The sequence below is a fragment of the Amphibalanus amphitrite genome, unplaced genomic scaffold, assembly GCF_019059575.1.
Source record: "Amphibalanus amphitrite isolate SeventyFive unplaced genomic scaffold, NRLGWU_Aamphi_draft 000402F_arrow, whole genome shotgun sequence".
Lineage (NCBI taxonomy): Eukaryota > Metazoa > Arthropoda > Thecostraca > Balanomorpha > Balanidae > Amphibalanus > Amphibalanus amphitrite.
This window is the reverse complement of record NW_024881896.1, coordinates 309814-328382: the sequence shown is the minus strand read 5'-3', so window position 1 is coordinate 328382 and position 18569 is coordinate 309814. Positions and strand designations below refer to the sequence as shown.

Here is an 18569-nt window from a genome sequence, read left to right as displayed (position 1 = left end):
GTGACCGCAGACCTCTTATGTCTGCAGGCTTCAAACGGAACCCCTCCCCCCGCACAGTGTGTGACCGTCGATTGCCCATAGGCTCCAAATGTAACCCCTCCCCTCCCCTACACAGTGTGTGACCGCCGACCCCTTCTGTCCACAGGCTCCAAACGGGATGACGAGGATGAGGTGGACCGGATGGCGGTGAGTGCCGACACGGGAGAGGGAGCGGGGGCAGGCACGGAGACTAGGGGTTTGACGGCAGTGCGCTTATTGAATGGGACAGGCTGGTGCTGCATTGAAATGGTTAGGGACTCGCTACATTCCCTTTTATCCTATTCGGGCTGTCGTGAATTATTTGAAAACCATTTCATCCCACTCTGGTCTGTCCACCGATCCCGGCTCGGTAGCTGACGTGTGTTTGGTCGGTGGTGCGGTGCCGTACACTATAACGGGTGTGACGGGCCGCAGCCACAGCTCACCGTGTCTGCCCCCGGTGTCCAGGTCAGCGGTCACGGTCGATTGGTCAGCGGTCATCTCATCGGCGCCCGCTGCGCCCACCAGCTCGGCGGGAGACATGACCCGGGCAGAGGCTTCGCTGAGAGACCGTGCCTCGGCGGCCGGTCACGTCAGCCCGGCCCGGCTCATACACTGCACGGGGAGGGAGAGAGGTGGTGCTGTCTGCCGCTATCTGCATGCATCTTCACCCGCTCCTCCCACCCCCATGTGTGGCGGGTGTATTACCATACAGGCACGGACGGCCGCGTCGAATGGCCGCGCCATGCAGCACTGGGATTTACGGCTGGGGACGGTAGCGGCGGCGACACGGGCGCGAGAGGCGCGCTCACAAGGCGGGCCGGCGCCGCCCGTCCCGCCCGTGTCGGACGATAATGGATGAGACACCGCCGCCAATGGCTACAGCTGAGCACGACTCGTATATGGCTGCTGACGATGGCACAGCCTGGCTGGAGACGGAGTCGGCGGCGGCGGGCGGCCAGGGTGGAACGCCAAGGTCATGAAGGAGAGGGGTGCTGGGGGATGCCGCCTCCCTTCCCCACGGCCTTACCCCGACCGAGTCGTCCGTGCGCGACCAGGGGCTGTTCCGACCGGCCCGGGCACAGTGGCCGGTTTACCTGTCGGTCGACTGTTTGTTGTGCTGGCGGGCAGCGCTGACGGTCCCGCCCACGCCCGTTTCTCTAGTTTCTCGGAGGGTGGATGTTGGCCGGCCCTCGTGTTCCGCCGACCTGTACGTGGCTACGGCCGACTTTGGCTGACCTTCGCGTCAGTTGCTGGGTTCGCTGTGCACGGTGCACCCGCACCTGGCGAGGTCCCAGCGCTGGTGTCTGGTTACAGACCGGCAGTGCCTCCTTCTTCTCACCTTCGTCTTTCTCCAGAAAGCTTGTGTATGTATCACAGTAATCGGCAATGTCATTTGTTGGCAACTTTTACCACAGTACCCAGCCAGCCTCACCTGGTGTATCTGACGCGTCAGTGTTTGTTGCTCGGACTCTGGGTCCGTCTGTCGGTCGCCTATCTAACCGACCCGCGGTCCGCTCCTCTCAGCAGTACTGACAGTCGATCGTCTCACCACGCCACCGCGTCTACTCAGCACCCAGACGCTGTTTGTTTGTGATCATTTAGCGCCCGTCTCTCCGATTGGACGCCATTGGATGAAGTCATTGTGTGCAGAGCCACACTGTTGTCTATTGTGTCCGCTTAGCCCCGGGGCCGACCAGCCTACGCGGCGCTGTGGTGCTGTTGTCGAGGCCTCTTGTCCGACCTGGCATCACGTAGAGCGCCGAGAACCCCTGTAGATGGTTATAACTGCGATCGTGACCTCGGTAACTGTTTCTTATTAGCGGCGTTTGTTTTCAACCATCTATTATGTTTCGTTATTTGTCTGGTTCTCTGCACGTTTGCAACCTGGATGTGCTGTTTTTGAGAGCATGCATGCTGCCCAATACCAGGTCAAGTCGTGTTGGTTGGATCCTGGACCCAGCCTAAGTAGACCAGCCAATCAGACTGTCCCGAGCAGAGCAGAGTGATCGGCAGTGTCTGCCCGTCCTCCGCCCTCCGGTCGGAGCGAACGGACCCAGTTTTTACTGCGAAATCGGTGGCGCGCGCCGATCACAGTTGTTCCCCGCTGTGTGAGATCGTTAGCGGCGGGCGGACGGACGGCGCCCTCCTCAGGTCGCCTGTCTGCCCGGCCCGGCTGACTATGCATGGACCGGCCCCGGTCGGTGCGTCCGGCGGCGCCGCGCGGAGGGCCGGGCCGGTTAATTGATATTCGCCGAGCTGAGGAGCGGGCCCGCCGCCGGCCGGCCGGTCAGAGCTGCTGCAATGTGGAGCGGTCGCGGCCGACGGGTCGGCACAGACGGAGACGGAATCAAACGGGTGCGGCGGGCGGACCATGGCACACCGGTGGACCGGCGTGTCACGTTGAACAGATATGTCACTGCTTCGCTGTGGAGGCTGGCGCAGCGCTGTGAAGCTGAGTTTGGCTACGGAGGACGCATTTACACAATGCGTACGAGATAATCATATTCATCGTCAATAACGGGGAATGTTCTCGCGCGAACTCAGCTCGTCTCTCCGGCTGTCTGTTTAAATTTGAATTCCAAACAGTCGGTGTCGAACGGTGCCACTTTGCGCCGTGTTCACGGGTCACGGAGCCCCGTTGGGTTTTGTTATCACGGGGCCGGTTTGGTCACGGCTCACCGGCGCTCGTGACCGCCGCTCGGTAGTCGGTGACGACCGCTGCCTGGGCGCCGGCCGGGTGCCACTGTCCCGTCACGTGACATCAGGCCACCGACGTCACAGAGCGTCACGTACGGCGTCACACGGTGTCCTGTGGCGTGACTGCTCCGCCCGACGGGGTCGGCTCGGCTCGCCGTGGACGACGAACAGCCCGAGTCAGGTGACCTGACCCGCTGACAGCCACCGAACGTGTCGGGCCGCGCCGACACGCTGATGCATTGATGCGCGCTGTGTGCCGTCTGCAAACACAGCCTCCCAGCCGAACAGGAATATGTCGGGCCCTGACGCCGGCCGGTGTCGGTATTCCGCGGACAAATATGGCAGGTCGTCCACGGTGGGTCGGCGGCCGGAGCCGACCCGTCCAGCCAGTGTCACCGGACGACCTGCTGACATATTTGTGGACACCGTATTGGGCAAATGATGCCGGAATGCCGCACCTGCGGTAACTGCAGGCTTGGTATCTCGTGCTGAGGCCTATGACCCGGGCCACTGGATGGAATGGGCTTGAGTGGACTGGCATCTGATGGCATGCGGACTGAGCAGTGTTCCTGCTCCCCGCACTGTTTCTGCGACCGTGTGCGGTTGATGAACTGACTTCCGATGAGGGATGCTCTGTACACGGGCGTAAAGACGCGTGGGTGTGCAGTGACGGAGCACTCTGAACAACCTCCAGTCTGTCTGCTGTCCACACACAGGGTGTCTGAGCGCACACGGCCGCGCTGTGACCGCTCCAGCGGAGACCGCCGGCCGCTCCGCCATGCGTCTGTCCGCGGGGCGGCCACGCGCCTCCTGTGTACGCCGCTGATTAGAGACCGATACGTCAAACGGCGCGTTCGGCCGGAGAAAGTGGACAGCTGGGCCGCATTCCTCTCCCCCTCCCCTCCTCTTCTCTCCCGTCCTCCGGGTGCCAATTCCGGTCAGCTGTGCGCCGTCGGTCCCACGCCGCTTTTGTTTAGTGTTTTCTGTCGATTGCCATCCTCCCTGGCACCAGTCTCCACCCGACAGTGACTGGCGCCCGTTTCTGTTTGTGGTATGTCTTCATTACACATTGTTTTGGCTGCGGTTAGTGGCTGTAAATATGAGTAGTGCAATGTCCGGGTGCTATCTGTACATTGAATAGAAAGCTGCACCTGTGCTTTGTTTTGTCTTATTTTTTTCTAAACTTGCAGCCTTCTTGCCCTTTTTCAGTTATTGGGTCTGAGGTCGATGGAGCAAATCGTGACCAGGCATTACTTCACGGGGCATGAACTCTGAAAAGTTATTTGGTTCTAAGCTACTTGTGTTATTTGTAACAAAGACGCTTTCTTCCGCGTATTACCACATGCCGAGATATCCCTTTAACATTAGCACGTGCATTTGGGAAATGGCTTCGGCCCGCCTCGGCTAATGTTGAAGGTATTTGGGAAACGATTCGGCCCTAGGGCTTTTTGATTTTCCCAGACAAAATTTTACTGAATATTCTGAGCGGAAGAACCAATTTCAAAGAAGATATTTACGGATTGTGTGTTCACTAACAGCAACAGCAAAAGTAAGTGACTGCGTGTTTACTTACTTTTGCTGTCAACGTTATTCAACTAAACAAGGTTATCGTTCCAATGCCAATGTATTTATTGCTGCAGAACATGGTCGGAATAATCATTATTTCTACATAATGCACGCAAAAAACGAACAATTTAAATGCGTGAAGCATCTTAACGTGCCACAATGAAACATTTGATATTGTTCCAGCTGGGATCCAAGACGCGTTTGATTCAGTGTTTTACCCAATTTTCAGTTTTCCTCACGGTTTCCTCACTCCTGCTGGACTCCATATTTTTATTCTAACTTCTGGCGCTTCACCATCTTCATCCTCAGCTTTTTCAAACCCTAAATAAGGGGAAAGTAGGAATTTCATCTTTCATGCTCAACGCAGCCCAATAATGAAAAACACAAAAAAATAATCACGGTGACTATAAATATGAACATAGTACTAATATAATATTAACACAATATTAAGATTAAAGTGTAAAATATCAAATGAATATGATATTAACTGTTGCGCCGGTACGGCATGTGGTAAATCTCTTCCCAACCTTGGGCTGTGAAAATGCAGTTTTATTCACCTCGGTTTTTTGCTACGGACCTCGTGCCTACCGGCACTCGGTCCTCCGCACAAAAACCTCGGTGAATAAAACGCATTTTCCCAGCCCCGGTCGGGAATATATATTCCTATGTGACCCCTGGTCTCAGCACTTCATGACGCCGCTTGTCTTTTAAATGCCACTTTGCTGGGACGGCCGGGCCGGCGCCTTTCAGCGGCCGTGATCGCGATACAATGTGCACGGCGGGCAGTTCGTGCCATGACTGGCGGGCCGTGGCGCACGGCGCCGTCTGCCAGCTACCCGGCGCCGGCCGGCGGTACTGCCGCGGCCGTATGTGTCCCAGATCAGGCCCGGCCGTCTGATTGTTGTCCGCACCCGCCGCTTGCATCATGACCCACGGTCCCTGCCGCTTTGGTTGATCATCATTTTTAAGCGCTGTTCAGTGTTCACAACCCGTTTACAGGTCCGATCAGTGCAGCCGATCTCATGAATCCATGCATGTAATGGTGAAATGGATGACATGACAGACATTTCGCTTATCCCGCCGTGCGATGCTGTCTTAGTGTGAGACCGCTCTAACGCCGCCAAATTCGTCAGCTGGATTTGCCAGCGTATGTTTGACCGTCGTAGGGTTCGTGTCGCTTTAAAAGCGGATTGGAGTCGGCTGAACCGTTTGATCTCCCCCTGCTGTGCATGACTCACGTCGGCTTTGACACCGACGCCTCTGGGCGCGCGCCGCTGTCAGGGGACGTGCTCTGTCGCTGCGGCGCCCGGGAGCCCTCCCCTCCCCCCTCCCCGCCCCGCTGACCGGCCGGCTGACTCAGCTGCTGACCGTTACCTCGCGCTCTGCCGGCAGGTCAAGTCGGCGGCCTCGAGGTCGACCAGCGCGCCGCCCGTGCGCCGCGTCCCGCCGCAGAAGGCGGCCGGCGCGAACGGCACGCTGCCCTCGGGCGCCACCAGTGAGTGATGCTGACTGTCTGTCAGCGCCGCTGACACCTGCCACCCGCCCCCAACATCCTCCGGTCCAGTCTCTGATCAGTCTCGTTTTGAAAGTATTGACATTGTTAGCGGTTGGATTACTTTCGGATGAAATGGGACATTACTAATTGGTTTGATGAGGTCACCCATTATTAATCCCGCATATCTGGCTTTAAAAATGCTTAAAGAATAACCAGCTCACCCGATCCCTAGAGTCTTCCATCCCAGCCACATTCCTGTTTTATTCGGGGGCGCTCCCACGCCTCTGTAGTACTGGGCGGGTATGCCGGGAAACGCTGACTGGCTATAGCCTGCGGTGGTGAGCTGTGCTGTCGGCGACACAGGACCCGCCGGGACCCGCGCACGCGCCACGCATGCTTCTAGAGAGCGGCGCAGAGCTGTCAGAGTGGAGTGGCGGTAGAGTTAGCTGTGCGAGTGTGTGCCGCTGGTGTGGGGCTGCCGCTGCTGCTGCTGCCGGGCCGCCGGACGGACCGGGCAGGGCCTCTGAGCCGGCGGGCGTCCCCCGCCGCGGGCTGACCGAGTGTGGCCGCGTCCTGTGTCCGCAGCGCCGGGCCTGCGTCCCAGGGCGGCCCGCCCGAGGTCGCCCAGCATCGACCGCCGCACACCCGGTAACTGTCTGCCGTACCCCTCCGCCTCCACCGGCGGAGGGGGCTCTGTCTGCCAGACCAGTCCGCTTCCAGTGCTAGGCTCGAACCGCTTCTGTATGTAAATACAGCCTCCTGCCCCACGCTCAGCTTCCCCGCTGCATTCCCGCGCGTGTGTTTGCGGTGTACAGAAGAGCCTGATGTCGCTTACGCCGTCTCCCGCCTCGCTCTCTGCCTCTGCTGCTTCGTTACGCGTCGGCCATCTTTCAGCATCCTCTTCAACGCTCGCTTTTTATTCTGCCAGTTACTGTTCTTCCTTGTTCTCCGTCGGACTCCGTGGATTGTGTCGTTTGTGGCTGTTCCTGGTGAAGTGTTTTCCCAGTGCGGGGGTGTTTCAGCAGCAGGGACTGTCATGTCCGGTCCGTGGACAGGATAGTGACCGCGGTCTGAGCCGGTGGCGGCAGCGACTCCTCGCTCGTGGATGCTCTATGCCGCCTGAGATAGCTGCGGGGCAGGGAGAGTCGGCCGGTCGGCCCGGCTGGGACGGGACCTTTCAGATCGGAACCGGGTTGCAGTGTATGAGTGAAGCATTGCGGCTGATTTTATCTGAGGTAAGGTAGGCCTAAGTATTCAATGAGTCATTAGTTTGTGGTCCAGTGGCTGGAAGATACGGGATAAACGCGGAAGCTTATTGGCTCTTGACCTTTCGGACGGGCTTCCCATCGCGTCGATCTGGGAACTGCTGCCCCTTCGCGTGTCTGTTCGGTTTTATGGGCAGATAGGCTGTTTGTTGGGTCCAGCTACCTGGCTGAGCTGGCCATCGTGTGGCGTGATACGACAGGGGAGCGTGCTGAGCGTGTCCAGCTCCTCGGAACACGCTGGCCTCTGGGGCAGTGACGCGAGCCCAGAGTGCCGTGCAAACGACCCCAGCGGCTCAGTCTCCCAAACACCAAATACGGCGCCCGATTTCCAGTCCACGTGTTCTGTGCATCATGCTATCGCGCATTATGCATGATCCGTGTAATACTGATTGGGTCTGTGTCATCTGGTGTATCGGCCTGTCCGGATTTACCATGCAACCTGCTTTACATGCCCGTTATGCATTGTGCTGGGCCTCACCTCGGCGCAGTTGTGGTTGGCGGTGCGCCTGCATAACCCTGTCCGTTTTCTCCCGCTCCTATAGTACGCCTTGCTCGCCGTTTCTCTTCCCGTTTCTGTCTGCGGTTCTCCGCTCTGCCGGGACGGAGGAGGGGTTGAACGAGTGGGAGCAGGGAGTAACGGCCCGCGCTCTGCGGCGCCGGAAGGGCGGCCACCGATGTGCGTTAGATAAGCACCGGCCATCGGAGCGGAGGAGGCGGGCCGCCATTCACCGGGTCGGCCAGGAGAAGCCCCCGGGCCGGCCGCAGACAGCCGACAAATGGGCTACTGAGCCGCCAGTGAGAGACAATGAGGGAAACTGACGGCCCATCACCCCGACAAGACAGGGACAGATGCTGTCGAACTGATTGCATTGCGGTCTGGTCGGCACCTGGCACCTGTCGATTACATTCCATGGCTCTAAACCAGCCTGAAAAGTCAAGGCGTAATATGCTGGCTGCTAAGTTGATTCCTCTAATGGTCGTGTTGTATGTGCTGGTGATCACTGACAAGTGACAGCCGTCGGTGTGGCGGTCGAGTGCTCCCTGTGCCGGTGGCGCTGTAAATCGCCCTCTGCCGGTGGTATATCGCTGGCGGTGGCAGGAGGGAGGCGCTGAGTAAACAGCGCCTGCGTCCCTCCATCCGTCTGTCGCCGCCGGTAATGGGATTACCGCCCCGCCAGCCGCCCGCCGGCCGGCCCCGCGCCGGTGCGTGCGCGCGTGTCCCGTGTGCGTGTGCCGGTGATAATGGGAACGTGTGACCCATCATCGCGCCGGCGGCGACCTGGTCCCGCTATCCGCCGGCGAAATGACGCCCCGCACAAAAACCGGCGGCCGCAGGGGAGGCTGCGACGCCGGCGCTCCACGCACATTGTTTGGAGTCGGTGGCCGCCGGCAGTGGATAGGTAGGTGCTCCGGACGGTTTTTGCGCTGCGATGGGCGGCGGTTCAGTGCGCACCTGGCATCTGGCAGAGCACCAATGGCCGGCTGGTTTGCACGTGTGGTTCGTCGACTGAGGCACTTGCGGCCGCGGATTAGTGTGGGAGACTTATCGCGCTGTCGGTACCACAATGCGGTAGCTAAAAGCCTCGTTCAACACGGCTTCGACGTCCAAGGGATGTAAGCTTATTAGGGGGCAGTCGGTGCTGGCTCGGTACCGGCTGTTTTCCACTGCAGTCCAGCACTAAAACGGACATTTTTCCCGAACAACTATCTATGTTGCCAGCCGTGAGATTCGTTAGAGGCACCTTGCTTGGGGGCTGTAGCATTTGCCGGTTGAATAAGCGTTTCATATTCAGTACTGCCAGGCAAAAGAGTTCGCTGGATGCCTCGTCTGTTTGATAAGGTGCATCATTCGTAGGAGTGTTCCCTTCCCTTGCCCCTCCGTGTCGCTCATTTGACTCGGGATGTGGTCCTGTGTTTGTCGTTTGTTTGAGGATGTTTGTGTCGCTCCCAGCTGACCAGGGTTCTGTTACCAACACTGTCTTGGTGCCCACTAGTCCGTTTCGCCGCCGCTTGTTTTGTTCTAACCGGAGAGTAATTCGCCCCTGTTGTCACTACCCACGTGTCTGTTTCCGCCGTGGCTGGTTCTTGCAACAGGATTAACCCTCGCCGGCTGCGGGCGGTACATACTCATATGCCTCCGTAACGTGCTTACCGGTATACATAATTACTCTGACTCCTGTCTGCACCTCTGTATGGCTTTATTGACCTGACTTGTTAGCATGGCGACGACAGGGCCGGGCGTCTACCGACCAGCCAACCGATCGGACTAATACTCGAGCTGATTCCCGACCGTTCTTCTGAGCGTCAATGGTCAGAGTTTATCTGAGGTCTGCGATCGGTGATGGTTTGGTTGGTGGCTCGGCTGTGCCGGCCCTGTCGCCGCTGCTGCCCGCCTGTCCCGCCCGTCTGTCCGTGCCGTCCGGGCATGCTGTGCCGCTGTCGGCCGCCACTAACCGTGCCTGTTCGTTCGCCTGCCGACGCTGGCGGTACAGACGCCGCCCGGGTCCGTCGGGTGCCGTCCCTCGTCTCCCGAAAGCCGTCGGCCACGTCGTCCGCCTCGAGCACAGGTAGGCAGCGCGCGACCGGCGCTCTCTGGGCCCGTTGGTCGCTGCAGCGGAATGTACCGAGGTGAGGCCGAGGGGGCGGCACGCGCGGGTACGCCTACGCCGGCACCGCGGCACTGTGTGGGTGGGGGCTAACTGGCTGTGCTAACCAGAGCTGACTACAGTACAGCGTGGGTGGACACGCGCCGTTCATGTATACACTCAGCGCGGCCGTGCTTTGCGCAGGGTGGGCGCACAGAACGCACGCCTGACTGCATGAGTGGAATGCTGGTAAGTGGGAACCACGTGCAGTGTCTATTTTGGGAGTGTGCGAGCGTGTGCGGTGCAGTCGCCTTCACCTGAAGGTGGTGCCTGCCGCACGGTATGAGCAGGGATGGTTTGCGTGGAAGAAGGTTATGAGCAAGGCCAAGTAGTGCGCGTTGGTGTTGAAAGGGTGAACGATCCCGTCTTATGACTACATCAGTATGGGAAGGGGAAAGTGAGGGTTTTACGTTAGTATTTGGGTATGGTGCTAATCAATAGGAGTGTGTTCGGAGAGTATGTGTCGCGCGGTTGTTGTGGCGTGTTGTTGGCAGGGCTGAGTGGTGGGTGGCAGTAGGGATATGTCTCCGGGATCGCGTGACGGGGCCGGCGGCGGAGGAGCGGGCACAGACCCCGCCGTACGGCGCCGGTCCCCGGGGAGCGCGGATGGCTGGGTGGCCTGTCGGCGTCCCGTGACGATGCGGGAGTGGCGTGACGCGTCTCCCGGAGCAGCGCGATGGGACAGACTCTCGGCGCTACCTGCACCGGCCGAGGACAGAGGCCGGAAGTTGGCCGCCTCCTCCGCGCCGATACAATGGCCCGCCCGCCGCTGCAGCCTGGCCTTGAGGCGGTCCTGCGCCGCTGCAGCCGGCGAGACAGGAGCTGCGGCTTGGCTGGATCAGGGGCTGTCGGCGGAGCTGCAACTCGATTGTGACAGGAGATGCTGCGCGACTAGGGTATGGAACGAAAATCGATTAGTTTTTTTTTCGTATGGCGCGACCTCGAAATCAAAAGTCTTTCGTGGTAAGGAATTTTTATTAATGGTCTTGTTATGAGTGATTCACCGCATACCAGCCCGTGAAAGTGTGGCAGTGATGCATTTTACTGAACTACACCATTCGCTGGTAGATGAGCTGAAGCCGGACCAGTGCCATTAGTTGTAACTAGAGATGACGGATGGCCCGGTAGCTGTTAGGTGTCCGGCTCGGGATCGGGTGGGAGGCCGCTGTGCGCCAGAGAAACGTGGGGGATATCGCGGCGATAAGTGGAAAGTGGCCGTGTGTCGGTGGGCCGCGGCGCCGTGGGAAGGAGCCGAGACCCGTGAGTGATGGTCCGTGCCCAGATAGCACGTCTTCACGGGCCGCGTGATGGATCACCGTGAGTGGGCTCACGGTAATGGTCGGGGATGAAATCACGGCTGAACGAACCGACTCACCTGGTAATTCAGTGGTTTGTGAAACTGGGGTCGCATTGCACTATTAATCAGTTCTTGTTGATTACTATCACTCTACCATAAGTCTTCCTAATGGATTGTGGCTATCTCTCGTGTCGCCCCTTTCTGAGAATTGTCTGCTGTTCATTTTTGGAGTGCGTAGTTTGTCTCCCCGGCGGTCTCCTATTCCCCGATTAGCTCCGTGCCTGGTGATAATCAGCGTACTCATCGCTGCGGCACGATGGCGGGACGTGATCAACAGTCATAATTTGCTCTCAGAGTCGGATCCTTGCCGTTTAGATAATTGTCATGGTGGGGACGTTTTGTATCTCATTATTCCAGCCATTGTGTCGGTCTCAGTGTTGGCAAATTGCGCTATACTGTGGCTGTTTGTCGTATCCGGCTCAGTTGTGCCGCGAGTACCACCTCAATTCACCTCATGTCGACGGCGAAAAGGGGACAGGTTAATTAGCTTCCGTTCTTGCATTGTGATTATGTGTGGATGACATCACTTTGATTGCAACGCCTGAGTGATTACAAGCCGATGACTTGCATTAAATGAGGTGGACAGGTGTTGCAAATGGCGGTTTAAATTCGCGAGTAGGTTCCTAGGGTGTTTGTTATATGGGAGGAACTTATGGCCTCGAAGCGGAACTTCGTGGTATTGCTGTGATAACTTACGCCGTCTCGTTGTTACCCCTACCCCTCTCCCGGGTGTGATGAGTGACGTGTCGTGTCCCCCTCGCCCTCAGCGGCCGGCGCCATAGACGAGGCCATGTTCATCTCCGCCTTCGAGGACGTGCCAAAGGTGACTTTGTACTCTCACAAGGACCTGGAGGACCACATGGTGAAGATACGCGAGACAGTCAGCCAGCCGTCCAACCCGTGGGACAAGCGTATTGAGGCGGTGAGTGGGCGCCCCGCGGGCCGTCTGTGTGGGGTCGCAGTGGGGTGTGCTGAGCGGGGTAGGTCACCGCGCGACTGGCGCACTGTGTGCGGGGGAGTGGAGGGTGTGTGGGGAAACGTGTTGCAGCTTGGGATTGGACTGGACACAGCAGTATCCCAAAAACTTGTCGATTGGGGTGGGAACTGACATCAAAAGGAAAATTATTTTGCACTCCCATCCCCATTTTTTAAGAGCCATTTTCCACTCCCAGTTTTACTGACAGCAAGCATTTGCGTGGATGGTTATTTTACATCATACAATCTGTCACACTTGTATACCTATAAATGTGCGCCATTGATCCTTTTCCACTCTTTTTGGGCCTTATGTGACTAACAGTTGTCTACTCTTATCCCCCTTTTGGGTGAGGAATTTTCCCCTCCGACACCCAAGCGAAAATACGATTTTGGGACACTGGGCACAGTGAAGATATAACTAATTTGTAGGGAGGGGCACCGAGACACCATCTCGTGGGGCCGGTGAAACTGCTGTGTGTTTGTCCCCGTGTGATGCTGAACGTTACATGACATTGAGATTATCATCGTCCATGTCCGCTGATTATCGGGCCGTGTTGCGTTTACAGCTGAAGAAGCTGCGCAGTATTCTAATCGCCGGCGGCACCAACTACGACGAGCTGTACCAGCACCTGCGGTTGATGGAGCCGGCGCTGCAGCTTACTGTCCAGGATCTCAGGTACAGAACCGGTACACATAACCTCACCGTCCAGAATGGCATATGTTCCTTGTGTTGAGTTCCTTGTGTTGAACAAACGAACACATTCCATTGCTATCAGTGCAGCTCAGGTTCGTGCGTGTGAACAGAACAGCTAACAGCTCAGAATCTCTCCGTAATGCCTCACGACTGGAGATCGCGACTCGATAGGGCGACAGGGACCAGGAATTATCGGCGGCTGGGCGGCAGATCGGCATCTCTGGGAACTCCGTCTCAGCTCCATGTTTCTAACAATTCTCTGGCGTGCTGCTACAAGGAACTCGACGCAAATACTTGTTTTTGTGAGATTATAAGTATGTGCGTTTGATGAACTCAAGACGTTTACGTTTGAAGTGTCTCCGAAACTTATTAGCTGTTTGTCTGGTTTTACGGGCGAGGCTGCGAGTTGTCTGTTGTGCCCCGTGCCGCCGGCGGTACGACTGTGTCAGCGCTGTGACCCGCGCTGCCCGCTGTGCGTTCGCAGGTCCCAAGTGGTACGCGAAGGGTGCATCACCATCGCGTATCTTTCCCAGCAGCTGGGCCACCGGGTGGACCACGTCTGTCTCTCGCTACTGCCCTACCTTATCGAGCTGATTCCAAACAGTGCCAAGGTACGTGGCTCGTTAACCATGGCCCTTATGATCAGCCATTACAGTTGTTCTCACGATATTTTGTGGCTTGAGTTTTTTAATTTCGAGCTGATAAGACCAGCCGCGCATTTGCTCGTTTGTTGGATTAGGTCTGATGCCGTTTGCTATTCGAAATATCGTGAATAGCTACATCATTACAATGACAGACTTTAAAGCCATGGTGCTGATTATTGTATATTGGTTTTGATGCATGACTACCTTGTCATCCGGCGACTGTTCCAAGTTCTTAGCATTGGACGGGAAGCGTGACTTATCTCGCTTCTTTTCTCCGCTCAGGTAATGTCCACATCGGGCGTGGTGGCCATCCGGTTCATCATCCAGAACACGCACTACGCCCGCCTGATCCCCATCATCACCGGCCAGCTGAGCAGCAAGTCCCGCGAGATCCGGCGCGCCTGCTGCGAGTTCCTCGAGCAGCTGCTCACCAGCTGGCCAACACAGGCGCTCGAGCGGCACGTGGCAGTCATTCAGGAGGCCGTCCGGAAGGGCGTCTCGGACGCCGACAGCGAGGCGCGCGCCGTCAGCCGCAGGTATAACGGCGAGGAGCAGGGCGGGGAGGGGAGGTGACCGGCGGGCTCGGACCGCTGGCATTGGTTAGTTATTGACAGTATGCAGATTGTACCGCGACTGTGTGGCGAGACGGCTCATCAGAAATTGAGCCTAAGGTTGTATGTAGTATGAGCTGTTTTTTTATAGCACGGTTTTTGCGTTAAGAGGGGTATTCTATTCAGTCTACATCACCTCCCCCGACCGCCTCTGACTCAGGTAGTTTTATCATGGTAAACGTGATAAATGGTCAGTTGACATTGTTCATTGTTGTGACATGTTTTCACCCTTTTCAGGGCATACTGGGGATTCGCCGACCATTTCAAGGAGCAAGCAGACTCTCTACTGAACTCGTTAGATTCTCAACACAAGAAACTACTGGCCGGTGAAATGTCCAAATCCAGTTCGAACAACTCGCTCACAGGGCCGTGTAAGTAGGGCTTATTCGCGGACAAATACCTTAACGTGTCTTTGGTGCTCGCTTTATTGCACACCTCGGTACTGTAATTGCAGACCTAGCCGCCAGGCCGCCTGGACCTACTGCTGACAATAACACCCTCTTTAATGACGAACGGCTCGAGATGAATGATGTCTCGACGGCAGATGACTGTGATGACAGTCGCATCATTAGTCGTACCGTTAACGTTGAGCTCCCAACTGTCAGTGCACAGTTCACACTGACTAGGGTGGGCTGCACAAGCGTAGAGCAGTGCTGATGCTTACCATATACATTGGAGGCAGATTGGGTGCACCTGGCTGTGTGCCGTCTTGACACGCTACATAGCGGACGGCAATCATTGCCGCTGTGCAACATGCTATTATCAGCTTCAACCAATGTTATGTTATCGTTGTTGCACTTCAATTTTGCAATATATTCAATGTTGCGTTTCGGTGCCGTTTTCGTGTCTTTATTGCATTGTCATGCCTGGCTACTTCTCTCGCCGTACCGCTCCGCTGTGACACTGAGGTCGATCAGGGACTGACGGTATTGGATTGTTGCGCCTGTTGCAGCGGCGATCCGTGTGTCCCACGCGGCGCCGGTGAGCTCGCGGTCACGGGCCTCGTCGCGCGCCGGCAGTCAGGAGAACCTGAGCAGTCGGACCACCTCCCTGCCGCGGCGCAGTCACATCCCGCAGCCGAGTCCGCCCAAACCCGACAGAGGTGCGTACTTCACACCGCCCAAACCCGACAGAGGTGCGTAAACACCGCCCAAACCCGATATAAACGCCGCCCAAACCCGACAGAGGTGCGTACACACCGCCCAAACCCGACATAAACACCGCCCAAACCCGACAGAGGTGCGTACACACCGACCAAACCCGAAATAAACACCGCCCAAACCCGACAGAGGTGCGTAAGCACCGCTAATAGCCGAAAATAAAAACGATATAGGTACGGTTTAGACCTGGGAGTTAGTCCCATAATCCGCCTGATCCCCACGGGTGTTTATCACTTATGGTAAACCCCCGCACGTGCAGCTGGACAGAGGTGAGTGTCTGAGAGATCGGCCCAAATCTGACAATTCGTGTGACTGGTCGCTGATCCATATTGAAATCATTTAAAGGCGCACTGATATGGTTGAGGTAGCGGTTGTCAGTCCGTCTAGTACACAGACTCACTATCGACAGCGCCATTTCGTGTCAACGGCACACGACGGTCTGATAGTTTTCGGTTGGTATCCGGCTACAGGCTGAGGTAGGTCGTGCCGTGTTCATTGCCAGCGGCCTGTGACGTGCCCGCTGGCTAACAGACCCACAGACGGGTCCTGTTTTTACCCGCTGATCTGGCGGACGCGCAGCCACACTGTCCCTGGTTCGACAGCCGCCGCTAATGGCCACAGGCCGGCCACTACTCTGATCGCTGCAGGCCGACCAGCTAACGCCACAGGCCGGCCAATGGCCACCACTCTAATGCTACAGGCCGGCATACTAATGCTAGCTGTCGGCCGACGTCTCTGCTGTGAGCTTAGGCCACTGCGAGCGACATCACCAAATTTCTCCCAGGCTCACGGGGATCCACACCGTCGGACCTTGGGTGAACGGAAACGCTGTCCTCATGAATGCTTCACTCCTGAGGGCTATTCTTGTAGGGACAAAATTCGTTGTCACACATCGTATGGAGGGGTCCTGACCTCACGTTCGCACTTTTCCTGTATGTTAGCGGTCCTGTCGCACATTCTTGTTCCTTCCCATTTACACTTTAGTAATAGGTCACATGCGGTGTGCTTTTAAGAGATGTTTGTAGCTTATCACTTCAGTTGGTCATTTCTTCTCCTTTTGAGCCGCTAGCCCAAGAGCTCCCCCCGTAACGTGCACACCATCCCCAGTACTCCCGTAGCGTGTGTCGAGTTAGTACCTAGCCTCGAAGAGTGCGGTACGTGTGTGCGCGCCTGCCGTGTGCGGTGACCCTGCCTGGTGTAGCGTGTGGCGCGGTCCGCCGCTGAGACCGGCAGTGTGTGCCGCAGGCGGCGGCGAGTCGGCGGCCGCCGGCCAGTCGCCCGCCTCCTACCGCTCGACGTCGGCCATCGACCTGCAGGCGGCGCAGCGGGCGCGCGCCCGCGCACAGTACGCCGCCGCTCAGCGCATGCGCGTCGGCTCCGGCGTCAGTCTGCGTGAGTAGGGGACACCAGCAGGGCTGGGAGGGTAGGAGGGGATGGGCTAATCACCTTCAGAGCTGATTTAAGAGCATTTATGGACAATTCTGAACACTGGGGGCCGTAGAGAGCCGTTGTTCATTCTAAAATATTCTAATGAAATTTTGACTCTTACCTTGCGTAACTAGAAACGTCATGAACGTTTCTAGCAGAAACTCAGTTCTATGGTAGTGTTCGGGACTTGTTTTGATGTTGTAATCCCGCCCTGTGCTGCCGGACTCAGCCGCCGGAGACTCTGTGGACGGTACGTGTAAGGGACTCCTTAGGTTTGTCTGTGAGCCCCCAATCACTACCACAGGACAGGGGACACTGGGGACACAGCACAGTCGGCCGGCATGGCGCGCCCTGCAGCTCTGTGTGTGTGTGTGTGTGTGTGTTTGTGACCGCCGCTCCCTGTCGGTCGGCCTGGCTCTGTATTGCGCTCCGAGTGTCCTCTTTCCGAGGGTTTTATAGCGGTATTATTATTTTGTTGTATATCGTATTGCTGTATCTCTGCATTGTCTCTTTCTCTTTCTGTATCTCCTGCGGCAGCCATCACTACGTTTAGTTGTACTGCTGTCCCTCTCTTTTCGCTTTCTCCTAGCAGTTTTCTACCCTTTTCTCTCGGCTCTCTCTCTCCCGTTCAGTTTGCCCGTGTGTGCCTGTATTGGCTGCCTGGCTGGCCCGGTGCCGCCCGCCTGCCCGCCGGTCGGCCGTCCCCCGCTGACCGGCCGCCCGGCACGTCTGCTCGACAGCGCGGCCGCGGAAACTGACAGCGGCCAGTCCGGCGCGCGGCCCTCCCCCCGCCGCCGCCGCCGGCTCCACTGAGTCGCCGAGAACGCCGCGAAACCGCGGCCGGAGAGTGACCCAGAGTCAGCGTGAGTACGACGGGACGGACTCAGAGATGGGCGCCGAGAGAGGCTGAGACCGACCCAGAGGCTCGCTGGTGGATCGGCGACGGGCTGAGACCGAGGCGGGCGAAACGGGACACAGCGGCGACAGAAATGCCGGTCGTCATCTGACGGCTCACGGCTGTATCCACAGCTGAGCTATCCACGGGATGGCATAGTCATTCACCTGTGACACTATGGGCTCATTTACGGCGGGATTGGCCTCAATGAATAATACACGCTGCCTTCCTGTAATTCACCAGGTGGTAGACGTAGATTTGTTGATTGATGAGCATGATTTAGCGTAAAATACAACAGGCAGTAGATTTAGAGAGTCGATTTGCTTCACCTGTTTTGGTTTGTAGTTGGCTTTCCCTGCCTCTCGATGTTATTGATTTTCTTCGAAAATGTATAGCCGTCGTATTTTAGCACGTACTCAGTCAACTCCTTTCCTTATGCAGTCACGTCCCGTGTCTGTCTACCTCAAGTGTTCAGACGCCCCGCAGAGTCCGACTATGTTCACAATTGCTTTGCCTGCCCAGCGATTTCGTATTACTGTCGCTGATCGTTAAAGACATCAACGTCCCGTGATGCTCAGTTTATAATGTACTGCGGATGTCATCCAATAGTTAGGATGGATATCATTCCTCCCTATCATTAGGATGGATATCATTCCTCCCTATCAGTCATTTTTTGTGTGTTCATATTCGTGCTGTATCCTATCGTACCTCGGTGCTCACCACCCCTGTCTCTGTCCGCAGCGGGCAGCCGCAGCGGCTCCCCGTCCTCGCGTCTCAGCTACGCCACGTACACGTCGGCGGCGGCCGGCTCTCCGGGCGACGCGCACACGGCCGGCCGCACGCGGCGCCGCTCGGGTATCCCGCGCTCGACGGGCACCTCGCGCGAGCCGTCCCCGCACCGGCTGCCGGCCGTGGGCGCCGCCGGATCGGCCGGCTCGGCCAGATCCCGGTGAGCAGCGGAGAGGGAGGGCTTCGGGCGAATCAGGGGCAATGTGACTGTAGGTAGTCGTGTGGAATGCCGTTTAGGAGTAGAATGGCCCAATATGTGGTAATGGTCCGACCATGCGACGAACCCCTGTGCCACACTATGTTGAGGAACTGCGGGACGGAGGAAGT

General features: G+C 57.3%; 1 protein-coding gene across 3 annotated transcripts in view; it reads left to right on the top strand.

Moving 5' to 3' along the window:
* LOC122390599 (CLIP-associating protein 1-B-like) overlaps positions 1-18569 on the top strand; it is an 89338-nt gene that overhangs the window by 61059 nt on the left and 9710 nt on the right. The window contains exons 7-19 of one of the 3 annotated variants that reach the window (XM_043383713.1): positions 146-186; positions 5677-5779; positions 6365-6427; positions 9537-9611; positions 11814-11968; positions 12588-12697; positions 13200-13326; positions 13642-13895; positions 14208-14341; positions 14923-15072; positions 16376-16522; positions 17299-17421; positions 18195-18402. In XM_043383713.1, the coding sequence (XP_043239648.1) occupies positions 146-186; positions 5677-5779; positions 6365-6427; positions 9537-9611; positions 11814-11968; positions 12588-12697; positions 13200-13326; positions 13642-13895; positions 14208-14341; positions 14923-15072; positions 16376-16522; positions 17299-17421; positions 18195-18402 (1690 nt within the window). Of the gene's footprint in view, positions 1-145; positions 187-5676; positions 5780-6364; positions 6428-9527; positions 9612-11813; positions 11969-12587; positions 12698-13199; positions 13327-13641; positions 13896-14207; positions 14342-14922; positions 15073-16375; positions 16523-17298; positions 17422-18194; positions 18403-18569 lie in introns of all 3 variants that reach the window. The other 2 variants (XM_043383714.1, XM_043383715.1) reach the window with 2 other exon arrangements.